This window comes from Physeter macrocephalus, chromosome 11 (genome assembly GCF_002837175.3).
Source record: "Physeter macrocephalus isolate SW-GA chromosome 11, ASM283717v5, whole genome shotgun sequence".
Taxonomy (NCBI): Eukaryota; Metazoa; Chordata; class Mammalia; order Artiodactyla; family Physeteridae; genus Physeter; species Physeter macrocephalus.
In genome coordinates this window covers 98,004,858-98,030,071 of record NC_041224.1, presented here as the reverse complement: position 1 = coordinate 98,030,071, position 25,214 = coordinate 98,004,858, and the positions used below count along the sequence as shown (strand labels likewise).

The 25,214-nt window shown below is 55.8% G+C and overlaps 1 protein-coding gene across 2 annotated transcripts; it reads left to right on the top strand.

The window, feature by feature from the left end:
• Nucleotides 1-920: 920 nt before the first annotated feature.
• BAHD1 (bromo adjacent homology domain containing 1) lies at nt 921-24,083 on the top strand. Of its 2 annotated transcripts, none has more exons than XM_024118395.3 (7): nt 921-1,071; nt 15,322-16,764; nt 18,526-18,908; nt 19,890-20,049; nt 20,449-20,525; nt 21,283-21,374; nt 21,796-24,083. In XM_024118395.3, exons 2-7 carry the CDS (start codon nt 15,336-15,338, stop codon nt 21,983-21,985), a joined length of 2,331 nt encoding a protein of 776 aa, XP_023974163.1. In that variant the 5' UTR covers nt 921-1,071; nt 15,322-15,335; the 3' UTR covers nt 21,986-24,083. The 2 variants fall into 2 exon arrangements, with proteins under 2 accessions (XP_023974163.1, XP_023974162.1); XM_024118394.2 differs by having other exon boundaries at nt 21,274-21,374.
• Nucleotides 24,084-25,214: the final 1,131 nt, after the last annotated feature.

Sequence of the window (25,214 nt, the reverse complement as noted above, 5' to 3'; positions counted from 1 at the left end):
GTAGGTGAAGGGGAGAAAGAGGAAAAAGAGATGCGGGTGAGGGGTTACCGAGCCAGGACCGACCTTGCTTGAAAGGAAAGGAGACGTGGCAGGCAGGGAAGTCGGAAAGATGAGGCAAGGGCGGGAGGGGCTTCTCAGCAGTCGGGGCCCTTTCGTTGGAGTCTGGGGCCCTTTCTGCAGGAAAGGGGGGTTGTCCTCGCTTGATTTTCGGCTGGTCTTCCCGAAGCCTTGCCCTGGGGGCAGCAGCCGCTGGCGAGCGTGGGGGTGTTCCTTGGCTCGCAGTTCTCTCCACTGGGTGCTGGAGAGGAGAAGGGGGACGAGGGATGTAGAGAGGTGACGGCCAGGGCGGGGGGAAGATTAGATTTCCCGGGGGGGGCCGGGTAGCAGCTAGGGGATTGGGGCTCCAGGGTCGGGTCACCATGGGATACGGGCTCATGTTCTGGAGACGAAGAGAAAATCCAAGAAGCCGGCAAAGAAAACCGCCCCCTCCACCACCCTTGGCACCGTACCCCTCCCCCCAGGCCCCACCACTCCCCGCACCGCCTCCCGCGGCCGCCTCGTGCTGCCCCCTGCGTTGGGACGACCGACCCACGGTTCTGATTGGTTGGAGACCGGGAGGGGGAGCCGAGGGCCGGATTGGCTGGCGGGGCCAGCGCAGGGCGGGGCGGCTGATTGGCGGAGCTGGCCGAGGGGCGCGCTGCTGATTGGCTGGGGACGAGGAAGCAGGAAGGAGGGCGGCGGAGGCTCCGCTCTCGGGGAGTTTGTGGGGGAACCGCGAGCGGCGTAGCGGATCCCGGAGCCCGGCCCCCGCCGCCCGCCCGTCCGGCTGCCTGCCCCGCCCGTCCGGCCCCCGCCGTCCGCCCGCCCCGGCCAGGCGCGCCCGCCCCCCCGACGGCCCCGCCCGGCCGCGGCCCCCGCTCCGCCCGCCCGGCCCCGGCCCCCAGGAGGAGGCGCTGACGCAGCAGCGTGGAGCCCGGGAATTGAGCGCCCCCGGGGGGTTCCAGCCGCCGGATTCCAGCCCGGCCGGGGCCTGCGGGAGCCCAGAGCCGCGCCGTCCGCGCCGCCGTCCCGGTGAGCTAGGGGCCGCGGTCGAGGAGGGGGGGAAGGGGCGAGCGGGCGGGAGGGAGCGAGCGAGGGAGGCAGACGAGTAAAGGGGAGAGGACCGGTCTCCCGTCAGCGCGCCCCACCGAGCGCGCCGCGCCGCCGCCCCCGCCAGCCCGGGAAGGGACGGACGAACGGACGGACGACGCGAAGCAGGTGCGGCCGCCCGCTCGCTCGTGCCGCCTCTCTCCCCCGGGTCCGGCGCCACGGTCCCGCCATCGGGGAGTGCAGAGCGCCTCGAGGTGACAGCCCCCGGGGGCCGCCCGCTTCGCAGGCTGGGGGCGGGGTGGGTGGGGGCCGCAGGGTGGCAGCTTGGCCGGGCGGCGGCGGCGCGGGCGTCCCGGGCGGCGGAGGGCGGGAGGACGCCGGTCGTTTCTCTGCCGAGGCAGAGCCGGCTCGCCTCCGAGTGCGCGGGCGGCGAGGCCCCCGCCCCCCCGTGCCCCCTCCCCCCATCGCGGTCCCCGAGGCAAGGGGCCGCGGCTGGGGGCGGCGCCGCGGGATCGCCAGCACAGGGTCGGGGGCGCCCTCCCGCGCAGGGAGCTGACCGGTTATTGCTGGATGGGGGGCAGGGGATGGGGGCCACACCGGGGCGGGGGGTAGTGTAGACCGGACCCGATCGGACTGGAAGGAAGGGAGGCGCCGGAGAGGGAAGGGAACCGGTTCGAGAAGCCAGTGTGGGCCGCGGGAGGCCCGGCGGGGACCGTGCGGAGCAGCGGCCGAGTCCGAGGTGGGGCGGGGGGATCGAAGTTGTCAGACCGCCTCTAAGTGACAGCGGGACCCAGTGCTCGCGGCCGGGCCTGGCCCTGCCTGCCTCGTCGTCTCTCCTCCAGGGCCGGGGGCCGGGTCAGGTCGGGCCCGAGGGGCCCGCTTGGCGGCGAAGCGCCGGACAAAGGCGGCGCCGGAGCGGGCGCAGGTGGTGGCGTCGGGGAGGGGAGCGGGTCCGAGCCACCCACCCCGAGGGGAGGGCGACCGGGCCGGACTCTGCCCTGGGGATTGCGGGGGCCGGGACGACCGCCGGGAGGAGCTGCGGCACTGGCTCACGGCTCAAGTCTCGGATCACCTCGCTGTTCTGGGAAGAGTGGGGTCGACCCAGTGGGGCAGAGGGGCAGAGGTGGGGGTGTGCACATGGTGGGCCTGGACGGTGGCGACCGGGTTGCTGGACTCACCAGGAGAGAGTCCGGTGAGCAGCTCTAGAGCCTGCCAGGACTGAGGGGTTTCAGCAAGAAGACTCTGTCCACAGGCAGAGGGTTAATCCCACCTGGGACATCTCCCAGTTGCCCATTGTCATTAGTCTTAAGAGAGCAGAAGACCAGTTGGACTGGGGACTAGGAAATATCTCCCAGAAGTGCTCCAGCAATCCATGGATAACTGCCTTCAGCACTTTTCTTTAGCGAAAGAAGGTACTCACATAGAGAAATGAGAAGCTGAGTTTATAAACCCAGGCAGGAATTTAATTATTAAATAAAAAAGGTTTCCTTTCCATCACCTGAGAGACTTTCCTCCCACCTTTTCCACCCCCATGCCTTCTGCAAAAAGGAGAAAAGGGCCCCAGAGACACCACATGTCCTGGAGGAACACCACTGTCCTTGGCCAAGTAGAGGACATTTGGGAACCAGTGGCTTAAGCCATGAGTGCCTCTAACCCCACCAGTTACCAGCTCTAAGCTGGATGCTGTTTTTGCATATGTAAAAACCCACTCAGAGCTCCTGTGATCCCATACTTAATGGAAGAGTTGGGACCACAAAAACAGGGAGACTTAGGGTGTTTAGAATGTAGATATTTGCTAAAATCTGGGTCCTACCCCAGGAAGGTTTTGGTTATGAGCTGCTCCCAGCTGTGGTTGACTGTAATCCCTCCTTGGGAAAACCGCCTGTCACCCTTGCTTAGTCTGAGCATGGAGTTAATTCATGGCCACCCTCCATCTCCCTCCCCAGGAGGGTCTAGACCCCAGCCTGGGTGGAGTTGAGGCTTGTGGGAAAGAGAGGTATTACCTCATGCAGGAGACTAAAGTATTTTCTGAGAGAATTTAATTGTGTGTCTAAGATCCATAGGATGATGCAGCATCTCAAGGTCTTTGTGTCTCCTGAGGGGCTCTCCAGTATGTATGTGATTTCCTTTGGTGGCAGTCAGAAGGGGGTGACCTGTCTGGCCACCAGAGCCTAAAGGAGAATGGCCAAAACAATGATTCCCTCTTTGACAGGCTCTTACCTGGCAGGAGACTCATGTCAGTCAGATCAAGTGTTTAAGAGGGTTTGCTCTGGAGAGTTTAGCCAGTGAAGAGTTTCTCTCTTTTTAATATCTCCCTCCCTTTCTTCCTTTCTGTTGCCCTGCTGTTCCCATGTCAGGCCTATGTTGTTGTCATGACCTCCCTGTCCCTCCTGCTTCCTCTGGCCCTTCTGATCCATTCTGTACACAGCTGGTAGATAATTCTTTGTAAAGCACTCCTTTCCCCATGTCACTCCCCTACCCACAAACTTGCAGTGACTCCCCTCTTCCTGCAGTCTCATCCTAGACAGTGTCCCTTAAGGCTCTCCCCTAGCCATGCTGCGCTGTGCATGTTTATCTCCCTGCATCTTTGCTCTTGCTGATTTTGCCAGTTGTCCCCAGTTAGGAGCCCCTTGCCTTCTTCTTCTCCTGCCTGAACCCTACTCTCATCCTTCATCTCAGACCACTCCAGGCCAGCGTTGCTTGCCTCTGAGATTGTGACCCTGGATTTTATAACATGGTGTCTTCTTGAGTGCTTTTGTCAGTTGGAAGTTTCTTAAGGACAAGGACAGTGTGAGTATTAAACCTTTGTGTGTGTGTGAGTATTCTAGGATTTCTGGTATAGTGCTGTGCACATCGTTTTTATTGAATGAATAAATGCAGTTGGCTGCTTAGTTGAGTGGGAGCGGAAGGGAAACCTTCCCTTCTGTTTCCCTAGAAATGCTAGTATAGGAGTCCTTGGCGGTTTCTGACCTTTTTAAGGCATATACATAGGGTGTGTTTGGGGTACTTTAGCATGGGGAGCAAATGATTGCTTCTGATATTCCAGCTGGTGAAGAGTCTGTCCTGTGGATTGCTCACATGATACCATATAGACATGAATTGGAAAAGGACTGTAATCCTGTTTTCCTCCTACCTTACCAGGCCATTCTCGCTACCCGGCTTTGCTGCTCTTATGCAATTTTCCTTGTTGTCCATGCTAAATGAATCCATATGTTTTATCCCTTCTCAATCCTGGGTGTAAATGGGGGAGAAAACACGGTTCCGAGAACAGAAAAGGAAGATTCCTGGGTCTGGCGTGTGGACAGGGCTTTGGGGACTGATGTTGGAGGAGTTGTTTATAGAGGCATCGCTGATATGGGAGGCGCCATCAGTCCCACACTGGACCCATCAGAAAGGACAGCTTATGATCCCAGCTCTCTTGGAACTTCCGTTTTTGTTTACCACCAACCCTGGGCCATGGGAGAAATGGGAGAGAGGACTGGTGACTGGTTTGAGTCTAGACATTGAAAAAATAAATTCTGCATCCATCCCCTTTCCCCCAAACCTCCCTTTTGTGCCCCAGTTTGATGATTAATGGACCAGCATTTCCCTTCCAAGCAGGAATGCCACCCCTCACAGTTGCCATGGCAATGCAGACCGCTCCCCCGTCAATTAAAAAAAAAAATCCGCACTACTTCTCTCCTCCTTGCTTCTACAGTAGCAGGAGACAGGTTACCTCAGAATGTATCTCCTGGCCTCTCTTCTCAGCTGCTTGGGCTGTTTGTGCTGTGTGTCCTAGAACCCGGCCCTTCCTCTCTTTCTGAGGATGGTCTGAGTTTCTCCACTCTAAGCAAATTGTGCCCCTCTTGGATCTAGCAGCCCCTGGAACACTTTTACAAAGAAGCAGAGAAAATTTCTGCTTTTTTTATTCACCCACAATGCAGATTAAAAACCAAAAAGAGCCTTTTTCTATCGTTTCCTTTGGGGTTAAAAAAAAAAAAATCCCCTCCACACTGTGTCTGGTACATAGAGGTGTAAGTTGGGGAGCGTTTTGACATCCATAAAGGAAGTTTCAGTAAACCTGGAAGGGATTAAGCCTCCCAGCATACAGAGTTCACATTGGAGTTCTGTGGGGATTTTCGATTTCTTTATTTTCATTCCTCCCCACCTCTGTCCCAGCATTCAGGAGGACTTGTGTGTTTTCATTTTATCTGTTCTTACTCCTCTTGGCCTTGCTCCGGCAACATCTGGCCTCAGCGCCCTGTCGCAAGGTGTCATTAAAGAGAAAAAAAAAACCTTAAGGGGAAGATGTCTCGAGTTGAGAAGTTGCCAGTGTTGAACTAAGGCCGCCAGTTGAAGCTGCCGGGTTTATGGAGCATTATACGAACAACCCCAACATTAAAGGGCCTCCTTTTTATGAATGGGTTGTGAAGAATGTAAATAAAGCAGCATCTCTCAATGGGGAAGCATTTTACATAAGCAGTACTACCCCAGCCTGAGTATTTATGGGAATTTGCTAGCATAGTCTGGCAGGGCTCACTTCCTTTGTGAACTTGCCATTGTGCTGGGGACTTTGGAGAGACAAGAAGAGTGTGCTTTGACACGGAGGGCAGCCCCAGCACTCCTGCTCTGCAGGTCCCTGGCCTTGACGTGATAGGCCACCTCATGGCTGGAAGTGCCTGCTAACCCTGAAAAGGTGGACAATACAGCATGCAGTCAAGAGCCTGTGATGATTAGAAGCATAGGCTCCTGGCACCTGGGGTCTTGAGATTCTGTAGCGCCTCACCCTTCAGGCTGCTTCGACCTCCCCGGAAAAGGGGATAGGGAGGTCCTGGATGATGAAATCCTGCCTGTGTTTAGGGGAGGCACCTAACTGGAGTAAAATAGACTGGTTTGAATTTCAGCTCCTTTATGTTTCCCCTGCTCACCTCCTGGTACTGCCACTAATGAGCAGTAAACCGGCTAATAGGGAGGAGGAGGAGCAGCAGCAGTGGCCGTGAGACCGAGGCTGCAGGCGACCTGCTCAGGGCCAGACGAGTGCCCTTGGCTCCACTGAGCTGGCTTTGCAGAGTGGCTGAGTACTAGCCTGGCCCTGGGGTTGCGGTGGAGGGATTGGTGTCCAGCCCTAGGCGACTTGGTCTAGTGGCTGGGGATCTGACTGTGGTGGGTTTGGTGAGCAGGCCTCAGGGGAAAGTCACATCCAGGACTTTGTGTGATGTCCCGGGAAGCATTTTCATCCAGATTCCATTTTTCCCAGTGGGAAACACCTGCAAAGATGGTTGGTTATTAACCTGTCTCAGCGTCGCACCAGTAATAATAACAATAATAATAACATTGCCCTTGAGATCCTCTGCAGGCACCAGGAATAAAAGAATGGGTTTGTCTCTCAGCCCCTCTAAGGTTTGAAATAGGAACTTATTTCTGAGGCACCGTAACCAAGTTACCTGAATGAAAAAATGACAAGTGACTCGTCTTAGTTAACGGGATCAATGCCAGGCAGAAACTTGAGGTCTACATCTTTTTTCTTATGTTTCTTTTCCAGTAGGTTTGCGGGATGGGGGTGGGGGCTTTAACACACCTGGTGTGTTAAGACACCTGGTGTGTCTCTGCCTCTTGTGACCCCAGGGTCTCACCTGGAGTGGTACTGACCACCCCATACTTCCCTTCTATCTTCAGTGCCTGTTTGGGCCCCAGCCCTCCTTACATGCAGCTCTTTCAGTTTCCTACCTGCAGAGGAGAGGGGTGGCCCTTCTCCAACGGCAGCTGCCTATCTAAATGTTTGGGGAAAATTCAGTTTGTTAATCACATTCTCATCCGGCCAGGTGGTTTAGAGGTGAATAATTATTATTACTGTTTTTTTGGCGGTGTCTTGTAGCTTGGGGGATCTTAGTGGCCCTACCAGGGATTGAACCCGGGCCTCAGCAGTGAAAGCGCCAAGTCCTAACCACTGGACGGTCAGGGAATTCCCTAGAGGTGAATTAGTTTTTAGAGGATCTTCACAGATACCACAGCAAAGGTATTAGGGTGTTGCTTGATGCCAGGATATCCTGACGTGTATGCCAGAATGGAAGATGGAGTCACCGTTCCACTGTAGTCAGGGTCAGCAGGCCCTCCTCAGTAGTGAGGGGTGTCCCCTGCTCTGTGCCTGGAGGCGTTCACAGAGTTGGGACAAAGTGTAGAAAAGAATTGTAAAACAGATGAAATGACTGTGAGAGATAATCGTCAGAGAAATTGGAAGGACTTGGACTTATTCGGCCCAAAGAGATAGCCAAGAGGTCAGGTAATATGTCTTCACATATTAAGATGGCTGTTTGGAGTGTGATGACCAAATTTCAGTCTTCATTGCAGTCCGTCATGGAGATTTCATCTGATTTGAGACGTGGTTAGATGCATGGGGTGGGGGGGCAGTCTGTAGACTCCTTTCCTGGATTGACTGTTAAAATCAAGAAAACATGTCTTTGTAGCCCTTACCCCTTTCGAGGATATAAAATGGGTTTGTTTCAGAAGTGCATCTAAGAGCATATTGGAAACTTTGAGCAGACTTTTCTGTAGAAACAGTTTGTAAAATTATGTTTATGTTCCCTGGCCAGTATATAGATGGCTTTTAATCGTAGTACATTTTCAGTTCTTTTGTGGTGAAAAATCAGGAAAAACTAATAATGTGTTAATGCCAATAATTAAAACAGCACAGAGAAGCAGAATTGCACATGCAAGTTGATCTCGAATGTTGGTCTGTGACTCAGCAGCCGTCCTGTGTTGCGGTTTGGGGCGTGGGCTTGGGGACTGACACCAGCCGCCCCGCCTCTGCCCTCGATGGTGTGGGAGTGTGGGCAGGTTCTTCTGCCTCTCTGTGCCTCTGTTTTCTCCATGTTAGGGTGAGATGATATCAGCCACCGGGAGTGGGGGGTGGCAAGGATGAATGAGAGTGACGGTGACTGTAAGAAGTAAGTGGAACGAGAGGAATATTCTCCTGAGATAGCTGGGCAAGTTGGGAGAGAGAAGAAAGAGGACAGTAGTGGAAGAAGGTTGTGCTGTGTAGTATGAGAGAATTCCTAAAGTAGCCTATTGAACTCTAGATTATATTGAAGAGGCAAGGTGGACTCCTGGGGATGAGGGATAGTTGGGAGGTCAGAGTTTCTCTGGGCTGTAAGTTGTGCCATCAGTCTAGGGTGGCAATGTTATATGGGATGGAGCAGGTGGGCACCCAGATCTTCATTTGTTCAATAAGCTCTTACTAAGCCCTGTGGATAAGATTTATTGGTAAGGAAGGCAGAGCCCGCCTGTCCCTGCAGAGCTTGCATAATGGGGGTGTTACTAAACAGTTAATTGGTTAGGCGTGAGACATTCAGGTTGGCTGCCTGTGTTTCTGTTCGCGCTGTGGGAGTATTGGGAAGCCCTGGTCTTGGGTCTTGTTCCTCATGGCTGTTTCATTCAGGAGGTCAGCACTTTGCTGGGGAGGCTAAGGGCAGAGCTCCCATGTTGGCCTGGCTAGCCAGTTTCTTGTGTTCAGGACAAGAGATTGCACCTCCAGTCAACGGCAAGCCATCTTAGAAATCTAAGTTACTGGTTCCTGGAGTGTCCTCGTGGTTGAACCGGCACATATCCTTTGCCACTCCTGGGCAGGTGCCCAGAGCAGGCTGGTGAGCTGTTGTGTTTTTTGAAGAACGGTGCATCAGTACACGAGGTTTCCTCCTGGTTGACCTGTTGCTGAGCCTTGAGGTTCCCTGTCCTTGTTCCTGCTTTATTTTTCCCACACTTTAACTGCTGGGAGCAAATGGGTCCTGCTCCAGGAGGAGATTTGCTTCTGGCCTGGTCTGTGCACTGTGGAGTCTGGGTGGGAGGGTCTGAGGGATCCTTAGCCTGGCACTCCCTGTCCCCCAGCCTGGAGTAATCCTTTATGGAGCCAATGGTGGTGAGTCTGGGGAAAGTTGCATTTGTCTCCCGCCCTTTCCAAATGTTTAGGAAGCACATTTCTCAAAGTGCTGCCCATTTCCCGTTGGGCTTAGTACACCTGGAAAGAAGTAAACCGTAGACCCTCAGTAAGAGTCTGAAAGTCCTGGCTCAATTGTGCCCTCTGGGAAGCTGCCATGGAGCCAAGCTCTGCACCGAGCTCCGAGCCCTCAGTCACAGCCCTGTCACACTGTCTTGTCCTCTGTCTTCCTACCAGCCCAAGCTCCAGTTCCTCAGTCTGCTTTGCATTTTTCTTCAGCACTTAGCCTGATACTTGACATGTATGGGGAAAGAATGAGCTTGTGTTGAGCACCTGCTGTATACCAGGCACTCTGCTAGGCACTTGACACACATTCTTATTTAACTTGATCCTCATAACAACCCTGCTGTGTAGGTAAGCAAACCAAGGCTCAGAGAAGTTCAAGCCATCGACCAAGCCCACTTCGGATTAGCAGTGGCACAAAGTGGCTTCCAGCCCCGTGTGGGTCTTGCCTTGCTGAGCTGTGGTGAGGGGCCAGCAAACGTTGGCTGAATGAGCAAAGGTCATAAGAGGTGCCATGTCCCTGGGAGTGAGCGACGGGTGCTCTGGCTTAGCTGGACCGACACCTGCACGTAGAGGTCTGCCCCGTGCACACAGGAGCTGGGCACTGGGAAGAAGCTGGGGGAAGGTAGGTTGCCTTCAGTAGGGACATGTGCCTTTAGAGAAAGCCTCTACAGACTAGTTTTGTATTGCACATGATTACCTTCTAATTTGTCAGGTCTGAGTTTCTTAGAGCAGAGCACTGTGGTATGACTAAAATACAGTGTTCTCTGCCCACTGTCCTCGCTCAGGGGTCTGTGTGTATATATTGACTTCTAGGTCCCAGGGGTAAGTCTTGTCTCCCTCATTCTCAGCCCCTTACCTGCAGGAAGGGCCTTGCCCTGAGACTAGGAACTGGCTGTTTCCAGTGAGAAGGTGAAGGAGATTCCACCATATTTACTGTTACTATATTCCTGTACTTAATTGCAATTCTAATGTAAAATGGAGAGGTTCATTTGATAGTCTGAGTTAAAGCTCCCCTCTCTCCCCACAGAGATTCATGTTCTTTTACAGTTAACAAGAGGTGTGTTATCTGGCCTTGGGTCCAGAGCCAGCAGTACGTGGAGGTTCTGGACTCTCGGGTGTAGCTCTGGGCCTGTGTGTGTGGGCGCTTCCGCTGGGATGCTCAGCGTGGACAGGAGTAGCCAAAGGTGGGGCCCGGCTGTGGGACTGGGCTGGTGGCCGCACCGGACCCTGTGTGGGGTGGGGGTGGGCCTTCCCCCGCACTGCTGCTCCTGCCTCTCTGGGCTCCTGGGAGCCCCCAGTGTGAAGTGTGACAGGCAGAGATAGGCTTGGTGCCTCCGGGGCAGGCGGGCCCAGCTCCTCAGATGGCCACGACCCGAGGGCAGTCTATAAAACAAGCCGCATCCAGACAGGTCAGGCCAGTTCCCTTTGGTCAGGCGCCCAGGTGTTTGTAGGGTCCCAGCCTGACTGCAGAGTGAATTGAGTACCCACAGCAAGTGAGGCTGAATGGGCACCAGGGAGGCCCTCTCTTCGGGGCAGTACCCTGGGGCTTGAGCTCTGAGCTGCTGGAGCCAAGGCTTCTGCTCTCTCTGGGAGCCTGCACTGAAGCTGCAGTCAGATGGCAGCAGCAGGCAGAGCGAGTGCCCTCTGACCCCATCCCCTGGGCCTTTAGCATCTGAAGATCTCGCCTTTCTTGTTTCTTGGAGGCGTGGAGCTGTTATTCAGGGTCTGTGGGATACAGTTTCTGCCCCTGCCCTCTTCGCTGCATTGTAAACCGAATCCCCCAGAGTTCACCCCATACTGGGTCCCAAGTGGGATAGGGGTGGCACTGCTGTGTTTCCCCAGGTGGACACTCGGGTGTTTTCAATGGAACGGTAGCAGAGCAGGGGTCAGGTACAGGCTGCGTTTTCAGATTTCTCACCACCCCTGGTGGCTCTGGACTCCTAATGTGGGGATTCGAGGGCCGAGGGCAGGCCGCCCTCCTCTGTCTGTGGGTCTGAAAGAGGGGGATCCCCAGGATGTTGGCCTGCCCGGTTCCTACTCTGCTAGGCTCCTGCATGGTCCCTAGTGTCATTCTTGCCACCGCTCTTAAGTAAAGTTCTTTCTGATGTGTCTCTTTGAGATGAGGTATCTGAAGTTCAGCAAAGTTAGGTAAGTTGCTCATGAGGGCCAGAGCTGCATCCAGGTCTGGCTGACTTAAAGCTTTGGCTGTTTCCATTTTACCAGCTCTGGGGGGTTCAAGAGATACCAGCTGCATCTTTATCTGGCTTTATCACAAGAATTTCAGCAGCTTCACCTCTCTGTTTTACCATGAAGTAACATCAACTAAATTTAAAAGAACAGGAGCTTGCCTTTGTGCTCTTGCTGCTTTTCTTCTCTGATAGCAGATTCAAGAAACTCAGTGTTCGTGAAAAAGTATTATTCCGTTGAGGGGTGGCGGAGGGGGTTATTTTATTCCAAGAGAGATTGCAGAAGTGGGCAGTGCTTACTTGGTGCCCACTGTGTGGCTTTAGGTGTAATTGGAGGGAGGTGGCTTGGGTCAGGGCCCTTCCTGACCCTCACCCAGGGGACCACGTGGTCTGCTCTTACCTAAGACCGCCCCCCCCACAGTACTCCCTCCCATTACAAATAAACCAAAAAGCCTGAAAAGCAAAATTTCAAGTGCAGTGGTTATGAGAGGTTTCAGGAAGAGCAGTGGGACAGAGCCCTGGGTCCTGAACCCCTAATGATGGGGGTGTGGGTATGGCCTAGAGCTGGGTAAGTTAGGGAGAGCCATGGCCAAGGCTGAGGGCCTCTTTCTGTCCCAGGGCAGCCTCTGCTTGGGGGAGTGATCTGGTCTCGACCTGCTCATCCAGGCCCCCACCCTTGCCCTTGTTTGCCCTCTGGTGCCCACAGCCCATCTCCTCCAGGCCTTTGACCTGCCCTTGCACACAGCACCTTGGGTGTCCTCCACTGGCCCTGGTGGCCTGTGGGGGCTACGTTTAAGGTGCTGCTGCAGCTTGAGGGCAAAAGACAAGGCCTCCCTCCTTTTCTGTTTCTGTGGAGATGACTTCTCCCAGCCCTGGTCAGGCTTGTGATTTTGGATTCAACTTGTGATTCATTGGGTCTTTGGCTCGGAGGACCACCGGCCGGCCACTGTGCTTCAGACTGGTTTTCTTCAGTGAGGGCTTGCTTGACATGGTCTAGGCGAGCTCTAAGAAGCCCTGGGGAGTCCCTCCTAGGAAGCTTCTCCCGAGGGTGCCTGAACTATCTGCCCCTGGGAGGACAGGGCTTCCCAGGGAAGAGGAGGGTAGTCTGAGAGAAGCAAGGCAGTGTTGTCTGTTGGTAGTGGTAGAAAGTTCCTGGTTGAGCTGGTGTGTAAGTGGGAGGGACAGGACAGCAGGATGGTTGGCAGAGCTGGAATGGGAACCAAACCTCCTGCTCTCCCAGGATCTTCTTCCCCCACTGAGCTGGGCCACCCCTGCAGGTTGGAGGGGCCCTGGCAGGCTGGGCGCCCCTCCACCCAGCCCCACCCCAGGGAAAAGCTGCTGCCGAAGTTCTCACACGTCCATCTGGCTTCAAAGCATGACTCACTGACTCTCTTCAGCCTGGAGTGCAGCGCGGTAGGCAGCAGAGTCCCCAGCCTCTCCTCAGGAGCGTGAGTGATGTTGCTGCCTTAGGCACCACGTGAAAGCTAGGAGTTCTGCAGGTGACGGGATCTGGCAAATTCAAGAGAGGCTAGCAGGAGACCCATATGCTTGATTTGAAAATGTGACTTGCACCCTGTGATTTAGAAGCTTCCTGGGATCATCAGCCTCAGGCACAGTGGGTGTCTCTGAGGGACTAAGAGGGAGGTGAAAGAGTGAGATACTCTGCCGGGAACAAATTCCCAGGTTCTGGGGACAGGCTCCCGAAAGTGGAAGGCTTTCCTCCTAATCATTTTCATATTGCAAGGGAAAGACTGAGTGGGACCAAGTATCCCAGAATCCCTGGGCCATCCATCCATGTAGCAAGTCTACCAGCAAATTGACGGTGGGGGGAAGCGAGGGCAGACCAAGGACCATGGTCTGCTAAGAGCTCTTCGTTGGCCAGGCTTGGAAACACCTCCCTGTGTTCGCTTTCCCTTTCCCATACACCCCTCCTTACTCTGCTTGGCGTCCATGTCCTTAAAGACCATAAGCCCAGGTGACCTCAGCCTTGGCCACCGGCCATTCCCAGGCCTGACTCCTCTGGTAACTTGGGGCCTGTTGAGGGGCCTTGGCCCCTGCTCAGCTCTGTGGTCTATTCACTGTCCTCCTTCTCCAGGCCCTTTGGGGGTGGGGGAGGGCTGGGTGCAGGCTTCCCTAGGAAATACGGATGTGCTTCTCCTTGTCCCTGCTCCTTCACCTCTGGCACAGGGGTGCCCTGCCCTTGAGGGAAGGGCCTGGGGTTATAAGCAACTGGGATTCTTTTGAGAGTGAAAAAAGGCATTGCTAATAAGCGTGCTGAGCAATCAGGGATGGGTGGACACCCTGATATAAGAAAGAGTCTTAGGTAGCCTAGCAGATGCCTGGGGTTTTTCAGGAGCACTCGAGTCTGTGCTTCAGGAATGAATGGATTTGCCTCTGTGACTCTGTCCTGCCTGGGGCCTGGTCTCTGGGTATGCAGGTCCCCGCACGTGGCCAGAGCAATGCCTGGCACCCTGCCTCCCTTTTCCAGTTTTCCAAGTTCTTTCTCACGGGTGAGGGACACCCCCGCTGCCCTCAGCCTGGGTTTTGGAGCACTCTTTCTCAACTAGTGTGGCATGTCTCTGGAGAGAGGGTAGAAGGGTACCCAGTGACCCCAGCCACTGGCTCAAGGCCACAGGAGCTACTGGAAGGGGCTCTGGATTCCCTGGGAGTCCTCAGGCTTAGGACTTTCAGGGTTAAATCCTGGCCCTGCAGGGACTGCTCCCAACTCCTCTGGTGGAACGAGAGTGAATAACAATAGCAGCGGAGAAATCGAGCTGAAATGCTTGCTGGGCAGGAGGGGTCGCAGAGTGCTGGGGAGGGCAGAGCTCCGTCTGACACCTTACTCGGCAGCATCTTGCTTTGTTGGGGTGTAGGTAGGGAGTGAACAGCATAGTAGTCTCTGACCACCGATGCCGGCAGTGTCCGTCTCCCCAGCCCTGCCCCTCAGCTCTCCATTGCCTGGGCCGTGCCAGCTTCCTGCACACAGCCTGCTGCCTTTTTCATTTAGGGAGGGTGCCCGGGGGGCCCAGGTATGTTGGAGGTGGGGGTGTGTCTGCTAAGCAAAGTTAAGGGATGATGCCTCGTCGCAGGCATTTTCTGTCTGGGGCTCTGGGTTTCCTGTGACTCACCCCCATCCTGCCCCCTGCCTGGCATCTTGCCTACAAGGAGGGAGTCCTGAGGAGTAAGGCAGGACTAACAGGGCTGCCTGGGTTTGTCGCCTGAGTTAGTTCTATTTGGTACTTTTCCCAGCTCTTAGTGGCTGGTGGGCCTTTAAAGCTGTACCACAGGTCTAGAGTGTGGTCCCTGGGTTTCCTACCTGGGAATGCTGGCCCCAGCCTTACTGACATCCCTCCCCCAGGCACTGGCACTGGGCTGTTTGGAATCTGAACTAAGGTGGGGCTGGCTCCACGGACTGGCTGAGACCTCCCCCCACAGGCTCCTCACAGCCAGCCCTTCACTCTTGAGGGGGCTTTCCAGCAATACCCAGGTTATGGCTGTCCTGCTGTATGTGCCAGGCAGGTGTCCTCACAGGCTGGGCTTTGCCTCTTCCACGGCCCAGCAGGCAGGTTCCTCATCTCAGCTCCTCACTGTCCATCTCCTTATCCTCCTGTGGCCAATCTCAGAAGCCTCAAGAAGGGGGAGGGGGCTGATAATGTCTTTGAAGGAATTAGTGGGCTCCCACCACCCAAGCCCCTATCCTGGCTCCGTGTCCTCAGGACAGTCTCCTCCTGTCCTACGATGAGTATCTAGTGGGAGAAGAACAGGTGGAGACAACCGAGAGCTTTGCCCCCAGCTTCTTCTGTCTTCCAGCTCTGGGGTTTGCATTGCTCCATAGGGTCCCCAGGGGCTTCGTTCAGAGGAGAGTGGGGCAGCCAGTCCTTGCACAGCTGCTGGTAGCCTGACCCCGCTAGACCTTTGCACTCTGGAAGGGGGGGGGGGTCCCGGGAACATCCAAGCTGGAGATGGGGTGAGGGCAGGCCAGAGTTACTGCAGGGGATGCGGGATGGGCTGCAGTGGGGGAGAAAGCAGGCCAGGGCAGGCTTCTCTCATTGCCTGCCTTATGTCCTGCAGCTTGGAGGTACTCCATGACACACACTCGGAGGAAGTCTCTTTCCATGCTGAGTTCGGGCCCCACGGGCCGCCAGGAGCCCCTGCAGATGGAAGGCAGCAGTATGGAGCAGGGGGCAGAGGGTGTGGAGCCAGGTCCTCCTGAGAGCCCAGGGCACCTCACGGGGCGCCGCAAGAACTACCCACTGCGGAAGCGCCCATTAATTCCCGAGAAGCCCAAGGCCTGCAAAGTGCTGCTGACCCGCCTGGAGAATGTGGCTGGTCCACGAAGTGCAGATGAGGCTGATGAGCTGCCCCCCGACCTGCCCAAGCCCCCTAGCCCGGCCCCATCCAGTGAGGACACTGGCCTCCCCCAGCCCCGCAAGCGGCGCCTGGCCTCCCTCAACGCCGAGGCCCTCAATAACCTGCTGCTGGAGCGGGAAGAGACCAGCAGCCTGATGGGCACCCGCCGCAGCCGAGGGGGAGACCCGCACCGCAGCCGGGACCGTGATCGGGTCACTGGAGGCTGGGCCTCCTCCAAGAAGCGGCCCCGGCTGGGGGACCTCGGAGGAGGAAGTCGGGACCTGTCCCCAGAGCCAGCACCGGATGAAGGGGCCCGCCGAGATGGTGATCCAGCTCCCAAGAGACTGGCCAGCCTGAATGCAGCTGCCTTCCTAAAGCTGAGCCAGGAGCGGGAGCTACCCCTGCGGCCGCCTCGTGCCCACCCAGAAGCAGATGGGCACTCCACTGAGCCACCAGCACTGAGGGCCCCAAGGCCAAAGTGGGCCAAGGTCAATGGCAAGAACTATCCCAAGGCCCGGCAGGGGGCTGGCTCTGGGGAGGCTGCAGGCCCACCCGGCTGGCAAGGACACCCCGAGGAGCCATGGCCATCTGCCACCCCTCATGGGCCATCCAGCCAGCCACCTTACCAGCCCCTGAGCGAGGCTCTGGAGAGCCCCTTGGGGCTGCGCCCTCACCTGCCCCTGCTGATGGGTGGGCAAGCAGCCTTGAAGCCGGAGCCCGGGCGCCCAGGCGAGGAGTCACCTGCCCCCAAGCAGGAACTGCACCAGCCCTCTTTCCCCGCACCCCAGCTCTCCCCGCTACCGATGCCTGGCAACCCCGCCGACTACAGTGGCCTGTGTGGTGGGCCTGAGCTCACTGCGCTAGGCAGCTTCTACCTGTACTGCAGCCAGGCCGGGCTGCGGTGTGGGGGCTACTCCTCCTGCTCCGTGCTCCCCGAGGGCAAGCTTTCCCCAGTGGCTGCAGCTAACGCGGGGCTCCTCTTGGCCCCGAGCTCAGTGCCCACCGCGGGCACCCACTTCCAGCACCCTCCGTGGGGTTCTCGCTACTGCTCCAGTGAGGATACTGGAGTGAATGGCTACAGCATCTGTGAAATGTTGCCCCCGTCTCTTACCCACATCGGCACTACCTGTGGCGGCTGCCCCTACAAAATGCCTTTTGCAGCAGGTATGCCTTCCTGGAGGTGGGGTACACCAGGGAGTCTCTGAGAAGCAGTGTCCCAGGAGGGTGGGGCGCACTGGCGTCTTTCTACCACGTGGGAGAGTCGGGGGTTTTGAGAAGGGAGGATTCCTCTAGTTTTGTGCTCCCAGCCTACGGGATTCCCAGGAAAGAGGCCCGTGTTTAGCTCTTAGCAGCCCTGCTCCGTCCCCACTGTCTATGGAGGTTTCTCGGCATGGCAGTTAGGTACCATTGTGGTGGTGAAGTGGGCAGGGCGTGTCTCTCCTCCCTCTCCACTAGGATGCCCATTCTTAGACTCTGAGTAGCAAGTTAGATGCTGAAATTAGCACTTTTGCCAAGTTGTTCCCATGTCCTTCTGCCTTCCTCGAGGAAAACTAGAATTCCTTACTTCGCGGGAACCCAGACCATCTGCATGCCAACCGAGTTCAGCATTCACGGGAGGGGTGGTGGGTACCAGGCCTGGTAGGGTACCAGCTGCAATAGGACAGCTTCGTCCTGGCCATACAGGCCTTGAAAGAGAAGTAATGCTCAGACTTAGAATCACCTTGCTAGGTGCAGACCGGGTGGGCACACTCAGAACAGACAGGCTGCCATCAGGGCCTGGGCTTTGGTGTCTACCTTCTTGGCAAGATCCAGACACCTGAGAGTCTTGTGCCGTAGTTGATGAGACACCCCTAAGTGATCTCTCTTTCCCCAATCTGGCAGGAGTGTCCTCACATGCCTCTCCAGGCTCCCTTCCGGGCTCCTGGGTGGAAGTGAGGTGACCAGAGCCATGCTAGTCAGCAGGTCTGCCCTGCTGCTGGTGAAGTGAGGGGCCAGGCCTTCTCAGGGCTCTCCCCTCCCCTGCACAGCCCTTCTTGAAGGGGTCCATAAAACAACTTTATAGACCGGTTGACTCTGGCCAGACTGGTTGTTTCAGGTTCTCGCATGAGTTGGAGCTCTAAGAAATGAGAACAAGCTTCTTTTTAGGCTTTTCTTTTTCTTCTGTACCACTCTCTAAGTCTAGTCACTTAACCTGTGGGACCCAAGACCCTTAGCCCCTTGCCCTGGGACACCAGTAAGCACCATGTGCCAGGCGCTTGTTCTTAGTGCTTTATATATGGAAGGCCATATGGCATGTTAATTGAGCACAGACTCTGGAGCCAGACTGAAACGTTCTCCCCACTTCCTCAGCCACGTGACTGTGGGAAAAACCAGTAACCACCCTGTGTCTCAGTTTCCTTAATTGTAAAATGGGGGTAATGGTACCTACCTCATAGGGTTGTTGTAAGGATGTGAAGAGTTAATACGTTGATAGGAGAACACCTAGGACACACCATATGATACTCACAACTACTACTTCTGTTGCAAGGCACGGAAGGGTAAAGTGACTTGCCTGAAGTCACACAGCTGGTAAGTGGCAGATCTGGGACTCATATCCTGGTCTCACTCCAGATCCCCTGCTCCTAAGTATGGTGGAAGCCTTAGAGAAGGAAGATTAAGTCAGAGCTTAGAGATGCCATTCCCATTACTTCCCCTTCTCTCAGGCTAGAAGAGGAGATGGAGATGTCTGTGGGCCAGTCTCCAAGGTCAAGAAAAACCCTTGGCCAGTCACTGATCATCTCCCTTAACAGCTTCTGACCTCACCTGCCACCTCAGTGGCCTTTGGGTTCACACTTAGAATTAAAAGAAGCAGGCTCTGAAAGCAGAGGGGCCGGGGGTTCCCTTCTTATCCTTACCTGCCCTGAACCCCCTCTCTCCTTTTTCCAGAAGGCTGCAGGTCCCTGGGCCAGCTGGAATTTCCTCTCCCGGAAGCCGGCCACCCTGCCTCACCTGCCCACCCCCTCTTGGGATGCCCTGTGCCCAGCGTGCCACCTGCAGCAGAGCCTGTCCCCCATCTTCAGACACCCACCTCGGAGCCCCAGACGGTAGCTCGCGCGTGCCCTCAGAGCGCCAAGCCTCCTAGCGGCTCCAAGTCAGGTCTGCGCACGGGCTCCAGCTGTAGGCACACTGCGCGGAGCAAGGCTGCCCGCAGGCCCAGCCACCCCAAGCAGCCTCGTGTCCAGCGCCCACGCCCCCGCCGCCGCCGCCGCCGCCGCACTAACGGCTGGGTGCCCGTTGGGGCTGCCTGTGAGAAAGCCGTCTATGTCTTGGTGAGTGCCAGCTCTCAGCTGATGGGGAGAAGGGAGGGCGGCGGTAGGGACATAGGACCTGCAGTGAGTTGGGTCCCAGGAACCCCTGGTTCTAGCCACTCTGAGAAGTGACAAGGGGTTCCAGCTCAGTTGTACCCCAGGAACTGATCACACTGACCCAGCCTGCTCCCCCAGCCCCTACTGATCCTGTGCCCTGTGCCTTGGGGAGTCACGGAATGCATAGTCAGTCAGAGCTGGTGGCTGCCATCTCTGTCACCGACTCTTAGGGAAGCCTCCTGAAGTGTCTTCACCTCTCATCCTGGATTATAAAGTGGAAGACTTCCTGGAGGCTTTTTGTATAAGTATGTATAGGGGAAATTGGGATAGGCAGAGAAAATTGGTGATACAGGAACATCTGGGATGATGAAAAGAATGTAGACTGAAATGTATCGAGCACTTCTTAGGTGCCAGAACCGAGCTAAGCACTTTACATGCATTATCCGCTTTCATCGTCACCGTTGCCCGGTGAGGTACGCACGCACCCTTTGGTCCTAGAACTACCCTCATTTCACAGACGAGGAAACAGGCTTAGCAGTAGATTAAGTCATTTGCCCGTGATAAGGCTTTGCCGCTTATACCATGGTGGTTTAAGAGTCAAACCCAGACTGTCCATTAGGAAGCTTGAGGACCTACCTGGTGCTAGGGGCTTGGAGCACGAGAGCCGGCTGTCGTGGGTGTGGTGGTCAGAGTGCAGGCCCAGAAGTTTTGAGCCGCTTTCTTACCCCTGTTCCCATTTCTCTTCCTTTCTCCAACGGTGAGGATTCCCTTTCCTGCCTCTGAAAGCCAGGCTCAGGGAGGAGGGGCCAGAGTGCAAACCACTTTGGCAGTCTCCCATCCTCAGCAGTTTGACTGCCCTGAGGAGAGCACAGAGAGGATGTCACTCCCTCCCCATGCTGAGTGTGGCCCCACAAGCCTTGTTTGTGTCATTGGTTTGTTGCTCAGGATGAACCGGAACCAGCCATCCGAAAGAGCTACCAGGCGGTGGAGCGGCATGGAGAGACGATCCGAGTCCGGGACACTGTCCTGCTCAAGTCAGGCCCTCGAAAGACGTCCACACCTTATGTGGCCAAGATCTCTGCCCTTTGGGAGAACCCGGAATCAGGTACCCCTTGTCTAGAGTTCGACCTGGCACTAGTGTCCTGCGTCCTTGGCAGAGTCTGCCTTCCACTAAGCCAGCGTCTGTCTGGTGCTCAGGGCTGCAGACGGCCTTGTGCTTGGGTTGGATCAGCTCATTAACCTTTCCAGCCATCGGGGCCTGGGCGCCTGTCACCCTGCCTCACCTGTCAGTGCCTTTTCCTCCTCCTTCCTCCCTGCCTAACAGCATTCTAGGCCACTGAATTGCCAGACTTGGCCCAAGGCAGGGGATAGGGGTGGCCGGAGCCTGCAGAATTGGCCTAGGCTTTGAAGTTGGACGAGCCTCCAGGGCAGGTGGCCAGCCCGCCTGCCTAAGTAACTCTGGAGCTGCCAGCTCAAGCCCTGATTGCTTCTCTTTCCCCCCTAGGAGAGCTGATGATGAGCCTCTTGTGGTATTACAGACCAGAGCACTTACAGGGAGGCCGCAGCCCCAGCATGCATGAGGTGAGCTGCCTGGCGGCGGAGAGGCTGGGGCACTGAGAACGCGGGATGGGAGGGGCAGCCTGGGCATTCAAATCCCTGGACTCATCACCTTGGACACCAGAGAACCTGGGGAAAGGCCTGAGTTTTAGCCTCTTTTCCCAACACTGCCCCAATTCATGTTTTGAAGGGAATAGTAACCTTTGTCTTGAAAGGTGGGGCAGAAAGGGAGCCCCCAAGAGCAGGGGTGCCAGAATGGGAGCAAGTAGTTGTGTCTTCCTGGCGACAGGAAGGGGGAGGTGGAGCTGCACACCTTTACTGTCTGCAGCAGGAGAGGAAGGGGAGAAAAGACTCCACTGACACCCCTTGGTATCTACCAAGCCGTGTGTGGGTTGCTCCACCCCTGGTCTGGGCTCCCTTTTACTTTTTTTTCCCTTGCTGGGACTTTTCATCTAAATGGGAGAATGCACACCAATTCCCCTCTCCTCCCCTGGGCTGGGATGGGGTGGGGGTCGGGAGGCTGATGTCAGTCAGAGGCTGGAGCAGGCACTTGGCTGCTCCTGAGTAGGACAGGACCTGGGAGGAATGCCTTGGGCTGCTTGATGAGGAGCAGTTACGCTGAAATTCCAGGGAAGCTCCCTAGCTTTCTGGGCACTAGCTGGAGTTGTCTATCTCAGGTCAGGAGTCCCAGCAGAGTGGTTAATGTCTGCCTTGCTCCTGGAGCTAGGTGCTTCCCACCCTGGTAGCCAACCTCCTCCTCCCTCTCCTTGAGCCTTTGCAGAATGAAGTCTTTGCATCAAGACATCAGGACCAGAATAGTGTGGCCTGCATTGAAGAGAAGTGCTACGTGCTGACCTTTGCTGAGTACTGCAGGTGGGTGGTGCCCTGTACCTCTGGCTAGCCTCTCCCCTCAGACTTCCCCGGGCTATTTGGGGGCTGCCTGTGATCCCCAAGGGGATCTGATTCACTGGGCCTGACCTCCTAGAACTTTCTTCCCACAGTCTGCTTCCATCATCTAATTTTTATGGAAAAAAAGAAAAATTGTTCCTCCTTTGGGGCAGAGTTGCAGAGGCAGGGATGGTTACAGTACTGCTTTCAGAAAAAATCAAGGAGAATTGACAGGGAGGCCCCAGTAGGTGTGGTTCCCCAGTGACAGAGAAGATGGCTGGCAGAGAGGGCAGTGCCCTTGTGGAGATGGGAGGGGGTGTCCCAGCCCTCTGGGCAGGGTGGGGAAGGAATTGGTCTTCCTGCTAAGATAGCTGTGGTAAAGACAACGAATGGTGTGTCACTGCAGATTCTGTGCCATGGCCAAGCGTCGAGGCGAGGGTCTCCCCAGCCGAAAGACAGCACTGGTGCCCCCCTCTGCGGACTACTCCACCCCACCACACCGCACAGTGCCCGAGGACACGGACCCTGAGCTGGTGTTTCTTTGCCGCCATGTCTATGACTTCCGCCATGGCCGCATCCTCAAGAACCCACAGTAGCCCCCTCACGCCCACACTGGGGCTGCCCACGGGCAAGTGGGGCTCAGGGCAGGGGGCACTGCTTGAAGCACAGCACTTGGTTAAGGGGCCACAGGAGCCTGAGGTGGCTGGCCTGTGGTTCTCTTGTGGGGGGAGGGCAGGGGCCCCTATGGGTTTGGGCCCTATGGGAGGGAAGGGGAGGCCAGGGTATAAGAAAAGGATCAGAGCCCTCAGCTTGGCCCAGGGTGCCTCTCTGTGGTCCCCTGGGCAGAGGCTCCTGAAGAAGCAGTCTTCCCTGAGGCTGGGCCAAGCCTTAGGGGCATGGCCCCTGGGGGGATTGGGGGAAGGTCCTTCAGAAACCAGGCCCTTCTTTATCCTCCCCTGGGCCCTTCAGGGGGGAGTGGGAGCCAGCTTTACCTCACCCACTGTGACCCGCTGCTTCCCCATTAGCCTGGGACCAGGCTCTCCCAGATTCTAGCACAGCTCTGAGCTCATTCCTTTGAGGCCTAGGGAGCCAAAGTCTGGCTCCCGGAGCATTGACTTTCTCTTCCTGGACTTGGGGCCTTTCTCTGGCATTCCTCCTTTGCCCCTGCAGTAGCCCCTGGTGCTGGGACAAGTTACCAGCCCTCACAGTCATGGGTGTGGCCCCCTTGTGGGAGTCAGCTTCCTGTCCACCTCCTGGTGAAGGCCACCCAGCAGGTCTGGCCTCCCAGAAATTAACTGATCAACATGGGGTTTGTCATGTCTGGGAGAGCAGAAGGGAGCTGGGAGGGGGTGGGGGCAGGGGGCAAGGAAAATTGCTACCTGATGTATTGAAGACTTTTCCTCTTGCCTTACACTTGGGAGGTTTAGGAAACCTCTTGCAGAACTTCACACATGACTTTTCAAGCCACACCCACCTGAAATCAAACCAAAGGAGTGCTGTGGCTCCCCTTGCCCTGCCACCTCTTACCCTAGTCTTTTGTAGATTGCACTAATTTACATCCCAGCGAGAATCAACACTGTATCAGTCCACAGACCTGCTGAGCTGCAGCCACTCACTCTAGGAGCTAAGGACCTGCATTTTCAGTTTGTTCCTGTTGCCCAGGGGCCCTGTTCTCACCTCATGCTGCTCCCCAGAGTAGATTAGGAGACTCAGCCCCCTGCTATCCTTGCCAGAACTAGGCCCTGGCCCTGGCCCTGGGGCACTCCGTGTGGCGGCTGGAGCAGTCTGGTTCTTTCCTATTTGTACCAAAGAGGAGCCTGGTGGGGAGAGGGAATGTGGCTGGGCCGCCGCTGGGCAGCTGGGCACATGCTCGTGAGTGATTCCACAGGCCACAACCCTGGGGGCAGGAGCCAAGGAGCGCAGCACTGGGTCCCCTCCCCTAGGGAGGGGCAGACACAGACCCTGCAGGCTGAGGCGGTGGCACTGGGTGAGGACAGTTGGGCGGGAGGTGGAAGCGAATCCTGAGGGCACTCCCAGCGATCCCCCAGCCCTGTGCTGTCCCTGAGCAGATGGCTGCTCCTGATTGGTCATTGGGCTCTGGTGAGGCCTGGACCATTCAGAGGTGAATTTACACATGGGAGGCCCAACCCCAAACCTGAAGGGAAGGAACTTGGGTCCCCTTGTATTGAATAAGCTGTTTGGAAGACGGCATCATCAGTCCAGGAGGGCGGGGCAGTAAGAGAGGTTGGCAGAGTGGCCGTGGGGTGGGGCCGTGGTGGCTCTGGAGACCCAGCCTCGGAGCCTGCTCTTTCCCAGGGTGCTGGGCCCTTGCTGCCAAGGAGCCCAGCCTCACCCAGCAGGAGATCAGGCCCCTCATCTCCCAGGAGGCAGGGTCCACTGCCCACAACTTAAATGCTTTTGAAATCTCTTAGATGTGGAAATATTTTTTCGAACCTGAAAATGCAGCTGGTAGAATTTCAATGGAAGCATAATTCATGTAAAATATATTTTAGTTGATATTTTGTAAAATGCACTTTTTGTGTGTGTCGACCCTGGTTTCTCAGATCTGTATTTCAGTGTTTACAAGGGAGGGAGGACCTTTCCTCACCTCCCTTTTGACAGAGATTAGAAGTACTTCTTTAAGAAAAAAAAAAATAAATTTGAGAAATTGTATTGATTTAGAAAAGGACCATTTCTTGTGTGTCGTGTCATCTTTTTGTGTGTGGGTGCAGAGGGGCTCACCACTCTTAACCACTGCAGTGCAGGGGCTCGCTGAGGTCAGTAAGCAAAGAGCACGGGAAAGTGCTGGGAAACAGCGGGAGGAGAGGAGACAGAGGGAATGGGAACTTGGAGGTGACTTCTTCGCATCGTGGTGGGCTTGGGAACTGGTCTCCAAGTGGTTGCATGGTGAAGATACTGCCTCATCACCTTGGATCATGCCCCTGGAGAAGTGGCCAGCAGAAACTGTTTGAGGGCCTTGGTATCTTGGAACTGGCACTCCTTGCTGAGGTAATGAAGGCTGCATCATGAGGCCAAGGGCTCAGACCGCCTGGACGCTTGGTTCAGTCAACCTAGCCCTAGCCCCAAAGCCTCGGTGTTGACTGTTCAAGGTGGGGTGGACCTAAGGCTGTCGGGGTTCCTAGGAAGCAGATATGCTGCCCAACCCGCTCCTGCATTTTGTAACGACATCTGGGCAGCTGCACTTCCATAGAGCTTGTTAGTGGCACAGACACCATCGTGGACATACTGCAGCACTGCCATCAGTGTGCTGTCCACAAGAGTCCCATGAGATGGGCAGTATCCCATCATTTTACAGACGAGAAACTGGTGTGGAGACAAGTACTTTGTCTAAGGACTCCCCCAGAGTAAGTGGCTATTCCTGTATTCAGACTGCCTCACTGTGACTGCTAACACAGAAAACTCAGAGAAATGAGCACATGTGACGCAGTTACCAAAAACTTACTCAAAGTTTTTTCCTCTCCTAGTTTACCGTTTAAAAGAAAAAAAAGATTTCAGAAATAATCCCTCGACCAGTTGTCTACCTTAAGTGCTATTGGAAGCAAGAAGCAGTTCGGTGAGGGCTAAACCCTGATGCAGACTTCTAAGTCAGTGAATGGTGCATCCTGAGATGCACCCCAGCATTCAGACAGAGTAGGGAGCCTATCCTGAGGAGCTGAAAGGCCACCAGGTTTCCCATTCTTTCCCCTTGTGCATCTGCTGTGCTCACACTGCTAGGACTGGGCGGGCCATGCTTGAGTCTTTTAGCTTCATATCCTTCAGGAGTCCTCATCCTCTGAATTCCTCTCATCAGTGTAACTCCATTCT

Bases quoted from the DNA above. Each gene is read 5' to 3' on its own strand.
- BAHD1 (XM_024118394.2), top strand. From the start codon at position 15,336: ATGACACACACTCGGAGGAAGTCTCTTTCCATGCTGAGTTCGGGCCCC. The intron at 18,909-19,889 runs GTGAGTGCCAGC...TTTGTTGCTCAG, and splicing joins AGAAAGCCGTCTATGTCTTG to GATGAACCGGAACCAGCCAT. The intron at 20,050-20,448 runs GTACCCCTTGTC...TTTCCCCCCTAG, and splicing joins TTGGGAGAACCCGGAATCAG to GAGAGCTGATGATGAGCCTC.